The following is a 14,088-nucleotide window of genomic DNA, read 5'->3' as shown; positions in this document are numbered from 1 at the left end:
AAAACTTGCCATTCCAGCGATGAAGATGAGAGATAGTATATTTTTTTGTAAAGTTTTATTTGCTCGCCTGCTTTCTTTGGTTGTTTGTTTGATGGCTATAACTCTAACCAACACAAAATAGAAAATTCTGATCTCTAAAAATTGTATTTCAAAAATCAATCTGTGTGAATAGCTAAAATGTTTGGTGTTGATTTTTCTCATCATTTCATAAATGAAATTCACTGCATTTTTTTTATGTATTTAAAATCTTTTTCAAAAATAATCGATCCAATGCTGGTCATCATCATTCATAACAAAATCTAATCCATTCGCGCCATTTAAAAAAAATGCTACTGTCCATATACATCTTTCTTAAATAAGTAATTTTATTTCATCCTTCAATGTACGTGCGTTTATGTTTACAAAGTAAATATCTCTCCCTCCCCCAACCAAAAAACAAACTAAATTTATATTTACATAAGTTTGGGCAACCGTTTTTTTTGTTGTTGTTGTTGTTGTTAAAATTGTCATAGCCCAGGTGTGTTTGAGTTTGATCATCATCATTCGACCACCACTTGATGACAATCATGTGAAGAATACCTGCAGTGATATTACATTGTGTGTGTGTCTCTCATACACACCTGTGTGTGTGTTTGGTGTATTCGATTCGATCCTCGTAAAAAAAACTTCAATCCAATATTTATGTGATCATTTTTCGTCTTAAATTTGTTATATGTGCATATATCTGTTTGCACACCTGCACATGGGAATAATATTCCTAGAGTTCAATTTTATGAATATCACATATGATAAGTCATAATAATAATCCTTTTGTTGGATATATAAAATCATTATGGATCATCATGAACACGAATCATTCATGATTTGAATTTCATTCTATACGAATGATGATTACTTTATCAACGTTTGCCATGATTAAAATGATGTTTATCACATATGATGATCACCATCATCAATGCCATTCGATTTCATCGATCTCAACGAATCATAAGATTCGCATCCATTTCAAAATGTTTTCAAAATTATTTAAAAGTTTTCATTATTTCATTTTCATATCAATGTTATGTCTATGCGTTAACAGTCAACCATTATTATCATCATCATCATCGAATGAACAATCATTAATATCAATGACATCGAATCCATGTACAGAAAAAATTGGACATTGTTCATTCTCATCATTAGATAGAATGTCATGTCCGGAAATTAAAGAATTGAAACAATGTTTGGATAATCTCAAACAAATTTGTCATGGTTCAATTCATTATCATTCATTTAGTTCGTTAGTGGATCGTAAATCAACGGAACATTGTAGAGTAAAAAATAATAATCATCGAAATCGACATAGACAAAGAAATAAACTTCAACATCATCAATTATCATCATCATCAACGCAACGACCACCAATTCGTTCGATGTTTCCCGAATCATCGTGGCATCAACAATTATCAACATCCAATGAAGCTATGGTTAAATCCGGTCCTGTACATCATCGAAAAAATCCCATTTCATTAGATTCATTAGTCAATATTCCATCATCACCTGTTATTGCCACTCAAGTGAAATTTAATAATAATAAATCAAGCAAACCAGAATATTTTCAATATTGTCTACAAGCTGCTTATAACTATACAATTGGAATGAATATTTTGCCAAATAAAAAAAACCTTGTCGAACATCGTCCATTTCTGCGACATCAAAGATATAAACGACAAAATGATCGTGTCACCGATATTATGTATCATCATCTGCAACCACAACGTGAAAGACAACAGCGACCACAAATGAATGATTTGAATAGTAGATTAAATGAAACGACAGCACAATTAGCATCAGAACTGATATTTAAACCTGTTCATCCAATGACACCATCATTAACTTGTATTATATTTGGTGATCCACATTTACGGACATTTGATTCACAATATCAAACGTGTAATTGTTTAGGAGCCAGATCCATGTTGGAACATCCTTTGTTTGATGTACAAATTACCAATACAAGAATTCTAGGTAAGTTTTAGAATTTTTAAAATTATCATTCCATCATTAAAAAGTCGAACATAATTAATAATAAACTAGACTTGTATACTTATTGTTGTTGATGATTATATTATGATTAAATTTTGTTTTTATGATAGAAGATCATTTGTACTTCATGTGATTTTTTTTTGTGGATAATTTAGTTGTTATATATGATCATCATGATAATAATAATAATCATGCTATCTGAAAATAGGATTATCGGCAAAACATTATCATCATCATCATCATCATTATCATCATTGTCAATTTTTTATTTTATCAAAAGAGGTTGAAAAGCAATAATCGTAATAATTTTATCATTATTGCTATCGATTGTTATACATCATTATTAAAATTAAAAATAATATATAATATAATATAATTGTCAATATTATATTGCCAGATGACAACAATTTGATGTAAACACAATATAGTTTGCTAACTAAAATGATTTTGTTATCTTTCTGTTTCCCTGGAATTTTTATACGTTTAAAAAAAAATTCCAAAATATTGATTGATAGTAAACAGAGAATGAAAAAAAAACATTTGTTTACATTTGTTATTATTTTTTCTCATTTTTTTCCATTTTTCTATTGTCATAGATCAATTCAATTCAACCGGTGTAACCAAAGTGACCGTATTGGTTCGTCGTTTTAATCCGTGTATGATTTCCAATGAATTAATCTATGAAACTGATTCATTAGCACAAGGTAATATACATTGATAATATTGTCCGATAACCTAATTTTGTGTTTTTCTATATTTTATTAATCAATCAGCATCACCAGCGGGAACATTCACTGATGGTTCTGTATATAATTTCAATAATATGGTCTATATAAATACATCGATGAAAGATATGGTCGTAACCATTCATCTTGAACATATTGGTGCCCGTGTATATATCTCACAATTTATTCATACAAAATTCCTGAATGTTGTGATAAAATTTCTAACATCAAAATCAAATTTGGTACGTCAAGATCTAGTTTTGAATGCAATCAATCCGATTTCTTTATGTAAATCTGGTTGTCATCATCGTGAATTAATCAACATTGAAAATGAATTAAAACGTGCCAATATTGGCTTAGAATCCACAGCACAACAGAATTCACATTATTCACAATCGATGCCAAATTTTGACAATAATCTTGATGCACAAGAAGATAATGACAATAATGATTATTATGATTCGAGCAATGATGATTTCGATGATGATGATGATGATGATGACTATGATCATGAAGAAGACATTTCAGATGATGATGATGATTATGATGGTGATACACATCGTAAACGTCGTCGGATACAAAAAAGAGATGCTAATTTTCATGAAAATAATGATGGTAATAGCCATGCCATAAATAATGGACAACAACGGCCATTAAACAAGAAACCTAAACGCAAAAAAGATGGCCGAAAAAAGAATCGGATCACGACAACGTCAACAACAGAATCACCAAAGAAGAAAGCTCGTAAATCTCAACGGAATCGACTTCGATCTGCATTGGAAAAATATCCTATTCAAAATAATGATCTATTTTCCATATCAAAATTACGATTAGATGATAGTGGTAACATGAATGTTGGTGTTATTACCAGTGAAAGTACAGATGAGAATATGGTTCTTCAGGATTGTTATGAAAAGAATCTAATCGGTTATTATCGTTTAGCATGCCTATACGATACTATGATAAAAGGTGCAGCCAGTACTCTGCCATTTGTATTTGCCTCATCATTCGATGAACCAAAATTCACCACATTGAACAATCATTTAGCATACACAAATCATTCATCGAATATGATACATGATCAATCAGGTTCATCGACTATCTGGTCGAATCATTGTTCATTTCTAACCATCATCTGTCTAATCATCGTTTCACAATATTGTTCATTATTTTTGTTTGATTATCTGTAAATTTTGAATCTAATTTCATGTGTATTGTAAAAAACATTTCAAATCATTTAACAAATTGTGATATCTGACATGATGTGTAAATCATTATTGTTTTTTTTTATTCATTGTAATTATAATTCTGTACATCTATTGACACAAGTTGTTTTTCTTATGAAAATAAAATATTTCGAATTTTAAATCGATTAAAATGAAAAAGAATTCACGTACCATTTAAATTTATTTGTGAATTAGAATTTAAAAATTTTTTATTTTAATGCCATCTTCCGGATAAATTAGAAATTATGATTAGCACAAGTTGAGTCTATATAGGTGTGCAGCAGATAGGAATATGAAACGACAACAAAACAAAAAAACGTCGGCATACAATCTGGTATATGGCTCAACATTTTTTATTCCAACTATGCATTGATTTGAATGGAATGACATCACCACTCTTTATGATTCTTGGTTCAATCTCTGTATTCATTATAAACATCTGCCATTTTTATATATAACGTGTGTATGTCTAAAGATGCCCAACGATTGACCTAAAACAAGAGAACTCGATGATAGCCAATATTATTATAGTTCCTGATGTTCCAGAAATAGATTCAGATATACATTCTTATGACGTCAAGTATGTTTATTGATTTTCATTATATTTCATGATATTCGTTTACTCTCTTTTGGATCAACTGAATCATAATATAGCTTTGACATTTTATCTACTTGGAAATATTTACCTCTACAACGCGTTAGACCGAAAAAATAACTCCAAAATAAAACAATAGTTCTGAAATTCGTTCACCTATTCCATGTGCACACAGCTATTTTAATAGTGTTCATTTGATATTCTCTTTTCAAACAAGAAATTGATCGCTATCAAATTTTTTTTTATCCTATATTATAATAATATAAGATTTTCTCCTATCTATATGATACCGTTTATAGCTATATATGCTACTGTCGGAACAATAGCTATAGCTATGTTTTTTTTCAATTTTTAATCTTCAAAATGACAAAAGTCGTTTTCAAATTTCCCAGTTTGTTTGCGTTTGTCTCATATACCTGTTTTATTTAATTATTCCTGCACACACACACACTAATTGGCTTATTTTTTTGTTTGTTTGTTTTTTTTCCAGTTGCTAAATGAAAATCACCAATCCGTTTTTCTATTTATTGATGATTTTTTTTTGTTCGTCCAAAATATCGCTCATAAATGCCAAAATAAATCCAATTCAAAAATGCTAGTCATCATTACAATCATCTAATTGTTTTAATTTGAATTTCAGTATATTACTTGATTTAAAATTCGATTGTCTTGAAGTATATTGTTCATATTTTGCCTTAATCATATGAAATCATTGTTATGAATAATTTTTTGTTTTGTGAATTAATACTATGATGATGATGATATGATGATGATGATCAATGCAAGTAACACTATTCAATCGTCATCGATTAGTGATCGAAAACGAACTTTAATTGAAGATTTTCTATCCTCATCCGATGAAAATATTAAAGAATTTCAAATAGATGATCATGCTATTGAAGCAATTTTCGATTTATTAGAACATCCAGAACGTGATATTGAGGTAATTGTTTTTAAACTTTTTTTTTAATTAAACACTTAAATTTTATATATTGTGATTTTTTTTCCATGAAACAGTTGTTCAAATCAATTACCAAACGGCTTTATAGCATTTATAAAAGTCAAGATCGAGAATTACGACTGAAAACATTAATTTTTCTACCAACATTGATCGCTGTTTATATTCGCTGTCATCATAGAAATTGTTTTACTACAAAAGATAATGACCTAAAATCTGAACCAAAATCTTCCATAGCCATTCTATTGATGTGTGTTTATAATTTTGAAATAATCAATCAAAAAACCGGGGATTTAAAAACAATTGATGTTCGGTTAATTTCATTGGCAAAGCCTTCTATTTATCATGAACAAAGCGCTCATACATCCGGACAAGCTTCAATACCTACTGAACAAATGTTGGCCAAAATTAATAATCCACAAGAATCTCGAATTACAATCTTTGGTCCATATCATGAAGTAGAACAATTAAATACGGGCAATCAACAATCAGTATTTACCGTATTGATGAAACTTTACAATCAACATATTCAAGAGGCAGGTTATTATTCATGGCAATCAATGTTACGTTTATATCTGGAACTTTTGAAACAAGGTTGCATGTTACAGCGAACTTGTACCGAACTTAAACAACAAATTAAAGCAATTCTGCAGAATGAATCTAGCAATAAAATAAATTCCAAAGATAATGATAATAACTCTGTCTTAATACCGGAAACACTCCAAGTTCAATTTACATCAGAATTCTTGACAGAATTAATAAAAGCTAGTTATTTTTGTTATCATAATGAATTGGAAGATTTAGCATCAGAATTAATTGAAGAAATTTGTAAGCGTTCTACTTACAAATTTTATGGTGATGTAATTCTGGTAAGTATAAATTTGACTATATCTTCAAATTTATATTTAATATATTATCTATTGTTTCAGATGGTGAATGCATTCAAAAATACACAAGCAATAATCAATCGTGATAGAGAAGATCATCGAGCCAAAATGAAACGTATTAATCAATCAGAGATTAGTTTAAATGCCACACCCCCAGTTACAACGATGACCTCAGTTTCATCCCGTAAAGCTGCCATTACAAATGCTTCATTCAAAACGAAAAAATTGCCTGACGATATTCCGATTGTGGCTGGTCCTGCTACACAACCTGCCGCTAATTTGAATGCTCAACAAGCACATTCTAAAAATTCATTACAGCCACGTTCATCATCATCGCAATCACAACAGCAAAAACAAAATGGTCGTCCATCATTCAAATCATTGGATTCTATCAACGAGGAAGCATCACCTCTATCATCAGCTGGTAAATCGAATAATTCTAACGTTTCAAATTCCAAAATTTCGTCCAAGCCTCCACGTAAAGGTGTTATAAATATGTTAAAAGAATTAAAAGATGGTGGAAAACAATCCAAGAATAAATCCTCAAAACAATTAGCATTGGAAACAAATGGAAAAATTATAAATTCCAATCATAATCAAGATGAATTGATACCGATGAAACAAATGAAAAATCCAAAGAAATTTATTGATGATGAGGATGAATTGGATAGATCAAGTGATGTGGATTCCATACACATGATAGGTCTGAATCCTCCTCTGGCACCATTAGAACGATTCACCGATGATGATGACGATGATGATGATAATAAAAGCGATCAAGCTATGATTGGTAGCCTCCATTCCAATGAGAGATTCAAATTAAGGATCGAAATCACTGATCCTTCATCTGATGTACAATCGGATCGTTCTTCAGGTGCATCAGCTGTAGCTTTATTGGGCAACAACGTAAATCAACAGAATTCAAATAATGGTCAACAACATAATCAGAATGCCACATCGAATTCTTCATCATTGATTAAATCATCGTGATTCTCAGTCGTTTTCTTTGATGCCAAAGTTATGATTTTAAAAAATATGGATGATTAAACAATTTTTTATTGTTGTCACCCTTACTATTGCTGGTAATGGTTTTTCTTAATAACGTGACAGTAAAACAATCAGGTTTTCTGATTAAGATGATGAATCAAAATATAATGATGTTATATTTTGGCTGGTCTTTAATTTTTTTTCATTCATTTTAAATGAATGATATTATGGACACTAAACCATAGAATATTTTTCTTCTAATTTGTGTTTCAATTTCATTTTATTGCCTATTTATTTTCTAATTATTTTAATTTTGATCATTAAATTCTGATTGATGGCAATCGAAAAAAAGATTTTAAATTATAAATTCATGTCTCTAAGGTTAAAATAGAAAACGTATACTTGATTGTGTCGTTATAGCCAATTATTTTATTGACTCAACACGATTTTTGTCAAGAATCTTATTTTATAAATATTTGGATTTTCTTTAATATAAATTTTCGTAATGGTTTCTTCACCCGATGAATCTAGAATGGCAAATAAAGAAAGAGCTAAACCATCCTCGATGGATCCAGGTCAAGATATCCGTACTAAAACCGGTGGTGCATATATTCCACCGGCAAAATTACGTCTGATGCAACAGAATATCAGCGATAAGAATAGTGAAGCTTATCAGCGTTTGGCATGGGAATCCTTAAAAAAGTCTATCAATGGTCTGATCAACAAAGTTAACGTTTCAAATATTGCATTTATCGTGAAAGAATTGTTTGCCATCAATTTAATTCGTGGCCGAGGTCTACTTTGCCGTTCTATTCTTCGTGCTCAGCAATCTTCGCCAACATTCACACACGTTTATGCTGCATTGATTGCCGTAACGAATACAAAAGTAAGTATTTTACACTTTAATGATTCAATTGATTATTTTATTTTTTTGTTTAGTTTCCCAAGGTCGGCGAACTTTTACTCAAACGATTGATTGTTCAATTTAGGCGTTCATTTCAAAGAAATGATAAATCGAATTGTATCAATAGCACTCGGTTTATTGCTCATTTATTCAATCAAAATGTAGCGCATGAAATTTTAGCATTAGAGATTTTAGTCTTGTTGCTGGAGAACGCTACAAATGATTCGGTTGAAGTGGCCATTGCGTTTTTGAAAGAATGTGGAGCAAAACTTGAAGAAGTATCGCGCCAAGGTGCTGCAGGTATATTCGAACGACTTCGCACAATTCTTCATGATGGTGAACTCAATAAACGTGTTCAATATATGATTGAGGTCATGTATGCCATACGTAAAGATAAATTCAAAGACCATCCGTCAATAATGCAGGAACTAGATTTAATTGAAGAGGATGAACAATTTACCCATTTGATGACATTGGAAGATGATTATGAAACTGAAGATCGACTTAATGTATTCAAATTAGATCCAGATTTTCAGACTAATGAAGCCAAATATGACGAGATTAAACAAAGTATTTTAGACGTCGGTGATGATGACGATGATGATGATAGCGATGAATCTGGATCAGATGATGACGACGAAGATTCTAGTGATGAAGCAAATGAAGAAGGAGCAACTACGACCATCATTGATAATACTGAAACTAATTTGATCAATCTTCGAAAAACAATTTATTTGACCATTCAATCATCTTTGGATTTTGAAGAATGTGCACACAAATTATTGAAATTGGACATTAAGCCACCACAATACGCTGAACTGTGTAACATGATTGTTGATTGCTGTGCTCAACAACGTACTTATATAAAATTTTTTGGGCTCTTGGCTCAAAGATTTTGTCAGATAAATCCTGAATATGTTGAGCCGTTTGTGGAAATTCTCAAAAACTGTTATGATACGATTCATCGATTTGAAACATGCAAATTGCGAAATGTGGCCAAAATATTTGCTCATCTTTTGTATACCGATTCGATTCCTTGGACAGTGTTGAGTCATATTAAATTGAATGAAAACGACACGTCTTCTTCTAGTCGTGTATTCATAAAGATATTATTCCAACAATTAGCCGAATCAATGGGATTAGTTCGACTTAATCAACGAATCAAAGATCCAACCTTAGACGAAGCTTTCATAGGATTATTTCCTCGAGATAATCCAGAATATACCCGTTTCGCTATTAATTTTTTTACCAGTATTGGCCTCGGTGGTCTTACTGATGATCTTCGTGAACATTTAAAAACGGCATCTTCACAAAAATTGCCATTATTGCAAGAAAATTTACAGAAATTAAAGCAGGAAGACGATAGTACTAGTACTAGTAGTAGTAGTGACAGTTCAGATAATAGTTCCGATAGTGATTCTTCCGATGATAGCTCTGATTCATCATCTGATTCTTCTACATCGAATAATTCCGATAGTTCTTCAGATGAAGATTCAGACGATACGTCACATAAAAGAAAACATAGATCAATTCGTGAACAACGACCATCCAAATATCGAGGTGAAAGGGAAAATCATCGGAAAGAAGAACGACATAAATTACGAGATACCAACAAACATAAGTATGATATGTCTCGTGACTATTCTAATTCAGATCGACATAAACGATATCCGAATGACAAAAAAGATACTGATAAATATCGTTTAAAAGAACGAAACCGTGAAAATGATAAAGATCGTAGCCATCGTCATCATCATCGATCAAATGAAGAAAAACACATTGATGATGTGAAAAAGAACCTGAAAAGGGCAGACCGAGACGAATCTTCAGATGATAAAAAACATTCTAAAATAAGAAAAATACGTAGTGAAATCAGATCTGATGATCATTCTACTCAACATCACCGAAAATAATCATTTTATTTCATTTCATAATTGATCAATGATCAATTCATTTTATTTTAATGTATTTTTGTAATTATTATTCTATATAAAAAAAAATGACTATTAAACTCCTTTTCTTGGATGAGCTGGTCGCAATTGTAATCCTTCCATCCGTCTAAATGACAAGAATTTAATAAGTTAATATTTTTTGTCAATTAAAATTTTAAAATCTCTAACCTTCGTTTCCAATTATGTTTGTTTGTGTAAGTGATTGCTCTTAATTCTTCCATTTCCAGACGATTAACGGGCATTTTATGATAAATATTTTCACCTTTTTCCATGGTTTCAACTTTCAACGCAGAAGAGGTATTCAAACGAATCGACTCATCATCATATGGCAATGAATGTTCATATGGAAACGATTGTTCGGGATGCCAACAAACGATAGTTTTTCCATCATCAGTCAATGTTATTCTGGGAAAAAAAATTCAAGTGGCCATGATTAAATGGAAAAAAAATTCACGTCTTACCTTGGATCATCGCTGTTTTTTGTGGACAAATATCTTTGAATTACTTCTTTTTGATTATTTTTATGATTTATATTGAATAATAAATGTCGGATTCGAATCCATTTTAAATTCATTTTTGTGAAAGCAAATTTCCATTTAACCAATTGATGTACAATATTAAATATTAACACATGTTTTTAAAAGAGATGAACGATTTAATCGATACCTTGTTTCGATAGTAAAAAAATTTGAAATTACGCGTCCATTTTTTTGTACCTAAAATATCAATTATTGATAACATTGTCATTCCATAAATTTAAAAAAAAACAAAAATTACCACGTCACCACAATATATCGATTGACGATAGATACACTTATTATTTTGTGGATAACAGCTCATTGCAAAAAAAATCCAATCGACCAACAAACAATGTTGATACTTATAAAACTTTTGTTTTTACTGGTGAACATTTTCATACAATTTGAAAATGTTCTATCACATTTCGATGATCGTCGGCCAAATATTCTAATCATTTTAGCTGATGATTTAGGTGAATTTATTTCATTTTTAAACAACACTTCTTAGTTTTTTTACTTGATTAGGTTGGGGTGATGTAAGCTTTCATGGATCTAAGCAAATTCCAACACCAAATATTGATCTTCTGGCTTCAAGTGGAGTAATTATGAATAATTATTATGTATCACCACTCTGTTCACCTTCACGATCAGCTTTATTGACCGGATTGAATCCTATCAGAACCGGAATGCAAGTTGGTGTCATTGCTGCATCACAACCGTATGGTCTTCCATTGAATTATACAACCATGGGTCAGCATTTTCAAAGATTAGGATATCGAACGCATGTAGTTGGAAAATGGCATCAAGGCTTTTTTCGTTCAGAATATCTTCCAACTAAGCGTGGTTTTGATTCTTATTTTGGATATCTCACCGGTCATTCCGATTATTTCAACCGTAAAGCTGGTGATTTTTTTCGAGGCTATGATCTTCATGAAATGGACCATATTGCCAATCTAACCAAATATCAAGGACAATATTCAACCGATATGTATACGGATCGTGTTTTGGAGCTAATCGAAGAAAATCGATATGAAAACACGAAAAAACCCTGGTTAATCTATATGGCTCAACAATCAGTACATGGTGCCGAATGTGGTGATGAGATTCAACCACCTCGTCGACATGAAAATGATTATAAGTATATACAAAAAAATGAACGTCGTCGACGATTTGCCGGTATGGTGGCTGCCTTAGACGAATCGGTTGGCCGTGTATTCAAAGCATTGAACGACACAAATCAATTGTCGCGAACTATTATTGTGTTCAGCACAGATAATGGAGGTGCAACCGCCGGAACTACTGGTTATCATATTGATAATAGTCAAGGATCAAATTGGCCACTAAAAGGTGGTAAATATACACTCTGGGAAGGTGGTGTACGAGGTACAGCGTTTATCTGGTCCAAATTGTTGCCTAAACCATATCTAAGCAATCAATTGATGCACATAACAGATATTCTACCTACATTGTATTCAGCTGCCGGTGGTAATACATCGGATTTAGGTGATATCGATGGCCTTAATCAATGGAATCAGTTGAAGAATCCAAACAATAAGAATAATTATCAAATACGAGAACACTTGTTGCATAACATTGATCATACTAAACATTTTTGGGCTCTTAGATATCGAAACTATAAATTAACAAATGGAACATCATTATTAGGTCAATTTGATAATTGGTATGAAGCACCTGGTCAGCAGACTGAATATCCACCCAATGGAATATGTTATAACTGTACTACGACATATCAAATTCTAGAAGAATATGGCATCAAATTCGAACCCAATCACCGTTCAAATAGATTGTCAACGAGATAAGAATCCAATAATAAAATGTCAATCAAAAAAAGGAATGTGTCTGTTTGACATTGAACAAGATCCATGTGAATTAACGAATTTGGCAGAAAAAAAATCTGATTTATTGAAAACAATCCATAAAAAAATCTATGAGCATTACAATGTACAATATACAAAACCTGTTAATAAACCATTCGATCCTCATGCCAATCCTGCATTACATGGAGGATTTTGGAAACCATGGTTAGATCAGAATCCTATTACTGAAAACTTTCTGTAATTGATTTTTTTTTTTTTTTTTGGTAATAAAATATTTATAATAAAGTTATTTTCATTGAATTCTTCCGGGATTCCAAAGACAATTAAATTCTTTTCTTTTTTCTTTTTTTTTGTTACTCGACACAATCAACCACAAACAAGAGCAATTGATAGCGGTTACAATAGGAAAAATTATTTTTTTTTTTTTTTTGGGTTTTATCAACAGCACAATGAATCCACCAATAACAAATATACAAACCACTAATCCATCAAATATTTAATTCATTTTTATTCAAATCCAAAACAATTATCGCACTTGATATCTTATCTATAGTGAATAGGCTTATTTGCTTTAACGTTTGTTGTTTCAATTTGGCCCATTGCCGTCCGTTCATAATTAACAATCTCAGCCATTCATTCATTCATCCATTCATATATTGATACAATATACAATGCAATAATGATGCCTATATGATGACATCGTTGTTGGCACCGAGGCCGATGAACTCTATGAAGTCAAGTCACACATTTATCTATCTATCTATCTATCTTCTGTCTTTGATTGCTGCTGATGGTGCAAATGTATATACAAACAACAAAATAGTAAAAAAAAAACTATATCATGTCACGTCGATTATAGCCATATAGATTGCAATATATAGAGTATACAGTATATCGGCCGTATAAGAATGGTTGCGATTTTTTTTTCGTCTTTTTATCATCGATATTTTGAAAATGGATTTATTGAAGATAGAACACTGTGTGTGTGTGTGTGGCATAAGTATTAGTTAGTAAGGTGGTGGCAGCGGTGTTCCAGATATCTGAAAGCCTTGGTTTCTATGTCAAACTTGGTCGTTCACTTTAGTTCGATCATCATCATCATCATCATTTTGACTCTCTTATATAACGAATTATTATACAAACACAGTGAAAAGAAAGGGAGAGTGAAAGACATTTTCATTCACTTTCAATACAAATTCATTCATTCATTCATTCATTCATTGAATTGTTAGAAATAAAAAGAAAAAAAAATTGTAATCAATTTTGAAAATCTTGGCCAAATTTTATTTTGAAACAAGTTCCCCTTCCTATATCATCGTCATCAGCATTATAAGTATACTTTTTTTTCTAATGATTATTATTTACAACAACCGTGGACATGGTTGAAAAATGTGACTAAAGAGAAAAAATGGATTTTTTTTTTTGTTTTTGTTTTCAATGTTGAAACTGTCGGTTACTGTTGAAACACAC

The 14,088-nt window shown here is 31.2% G+C and overlaps 4 protein-coding genes across 7 annotated transcripts; 3 read left to right on the top strand and 1 right to left on the bottom strand.

Annotated features, from left to right (window-relative positions):
- Positions 1 to 10,335, top strand: LOC124499217 (uncharacterized). The gene is made up of 6 exons (XM_075728677.1): positions 1 to 405; positions 993 to 2,010; positions 2,625 to 2,732; positions 2,802 to 3,449; positions 7,925 to 8,292; positions 8,346 to 10,335. Exons 2-6 carry the CDS (start codon positions 1,011 to 1,013, stop codon positions 10,221 to 10,223), a joined length of 4,002 nt encoding a protein of 1,333 aa, XP_075584792.1. The 5' UTR covers positions 1 to 405; positions 993 to 1,010; the 3' UTR covers positions 10,224 to 10,335.
- Positions 4,260 to 7,757, top strand: Hyccin (PI4KA lipid kinase complex subunit hyccin). 4 transcript variants are annotated; one of them, XM_075728680.1, is made up of 5 exons: positions 4,279 to 4,559; positions 4,634 to 4,965; positions 5,065 to 5,517; positions 5,592 to 6,401; positions 6,462 to 7,757. In XM_075728680.1, exons 3-5 carry the CDS (start codon positions 5,338 to 5,340, stop codon positions 7,407 to 7,409), a joined length of 1,938 nt encoding a protein of 645 aa, XP_075584795.1. In that variant the 5' UTR covers positions 4,279 to 4,559; positions 4,634 to 4,965; positions 5,065 to 5,337; the 3' UTR covers positions 7,410 to 7,757. The 4 variants fall into 4 exon arrangements, with proteins under 4 accessions (XP_075584794.1, XP_075584795.1, XP_046919058.2 ...); XM_075728679.1 differs by lacking the exon at positions 4,634 to 4,965 and having other exon boundaries at positions 4,260 to 4,559; XM_047063102.2 differs by lacking the exon at positions 4,634 to 4,965 and having other exon boundaries at positions 4,279 to 4,442.
- On the bottom strand, positions 10,205 to 10,894 carry mRpL42 (mitochondrial ribosomal protein L42). The gene is made up of 3 exons (XM_047063105.2): positions 10,724 to 10,894; positions 10,431 to 10,667; positions 10,205 to 10,368 (listed from the first exon to the last, which is right to left on the bottom strand). Exons 1-3 carry the CDS (start codon positions 10,834 to 10,836, stop codon positions 10,317 to 10,319), a joined length of 402 nt encoding a protein of 133 aa, XP_046919061.2. The 5' UTR covers positions 10,837 to 10,894; the 3' UTR covers positions 10,205 to 10,316.
- Positions 10,895 to 11,080: 186 nt separating this feature from the next.
- Positions 11,081 to 12,946, top strand: LOC124499221 (arylsulfatase B). The gene is given in 3 exon segments (XM_047063103.2): positions 11,081 to 11,253; positions 11,306 to 12,564; positions 12,566 to 12,946. Coding segments are annotated over 3 exon segments (1,674 nt in total). The 5' UTR covers positions 11,081 to 11,132; the 3' UTR covers positions 12,860 to 12,946.
- The last annotated feature ends 1,142 nt before the right edge of the window (positions 12,947 to 14,088 follow it).

The sequence above is a fragment of the Dermatophagoides farinae genome, chromosome 2, assembly GCF_024713945.1.
Source record: "Dermatophagoides farinae isolate YC_2012a chromosome 2, ASM2471394v1, whole genome shotgun sequence".
Lineage (NCBI taxonomy): Eukaryota > Metazoa > Arthropoda > Arachnida > Sarcoptiformes > Pyroglyphidae > Dermatophagoides > Dermatophagoides farinae.
Note: the sequence above shows the minus strand (reverse complement) of the source record. Positions and strands in the feature narration are given on the sequence as shown.

Bases quoted from the DNA above. Each gene is read 5' to 3' on its own strand.
- mRpL42 (XM_047063105.2), bottom strand. From the start codon at position 10,836: ATGAATTTAAAATGGATTCGAATCCGACATTTATTATTCAATATAAAT. The intron at 10,668-10,723 runs GTAAGACGTGAA...TTTTTTTCCCAG, and splicing joins AAAAACAGCGATGATCCAAG to AATAACATTGACTGATGATG. The intron at 10,369-10,430 runs GTTAGAGATTTT...CTTGTCATTTAG, and splicing joins AAACATAATTGGAAACGAAG to ACGGATGGAAGGATTACAAT.
- LOC124499217 (XM_075728677.1), top strand. From the start codon at position 1,011: ATGTTTTCAAAATTATTTAAAAGTTTTCATTATTTCATTTTCATATCA. The intron at 3,450-7,924 runs ATCGGATCACGA...TGGTTTCTTCAC, and splicing joins AAAAGATGGCCGAAAAAAGA to CCGATGAATCTAGAATGGCA. The intron at 8,293-8,345 runs GTAAGTATTTTA...TTTTTTGTTTAG, and splicing joins TTGCCGTAACGAATACAAAA to TTTCCCAAGGTCGGCGAACT.
- Hyccin (XM_075728679.1), top strand. From the start codon at position 5,338: ATGATGATGATGATCAATGCAAGTAACACTATTCAATCGTCATCGATT. The intron at 5,518-5,591 runs GTAATTGTTTTT...TCCATGAAACAG, and splicing joins ATCCAGAACGTGATATTGAG to TTGTTCAAATCAATTACCAA. The intron at 6,402-6,461 runs GTAAGTATAAAT...CTATTGTTTCAG, and splicing joins TTTATGGTGATGTAATTCTG to ATGGTGAATGCATTCAAAAA.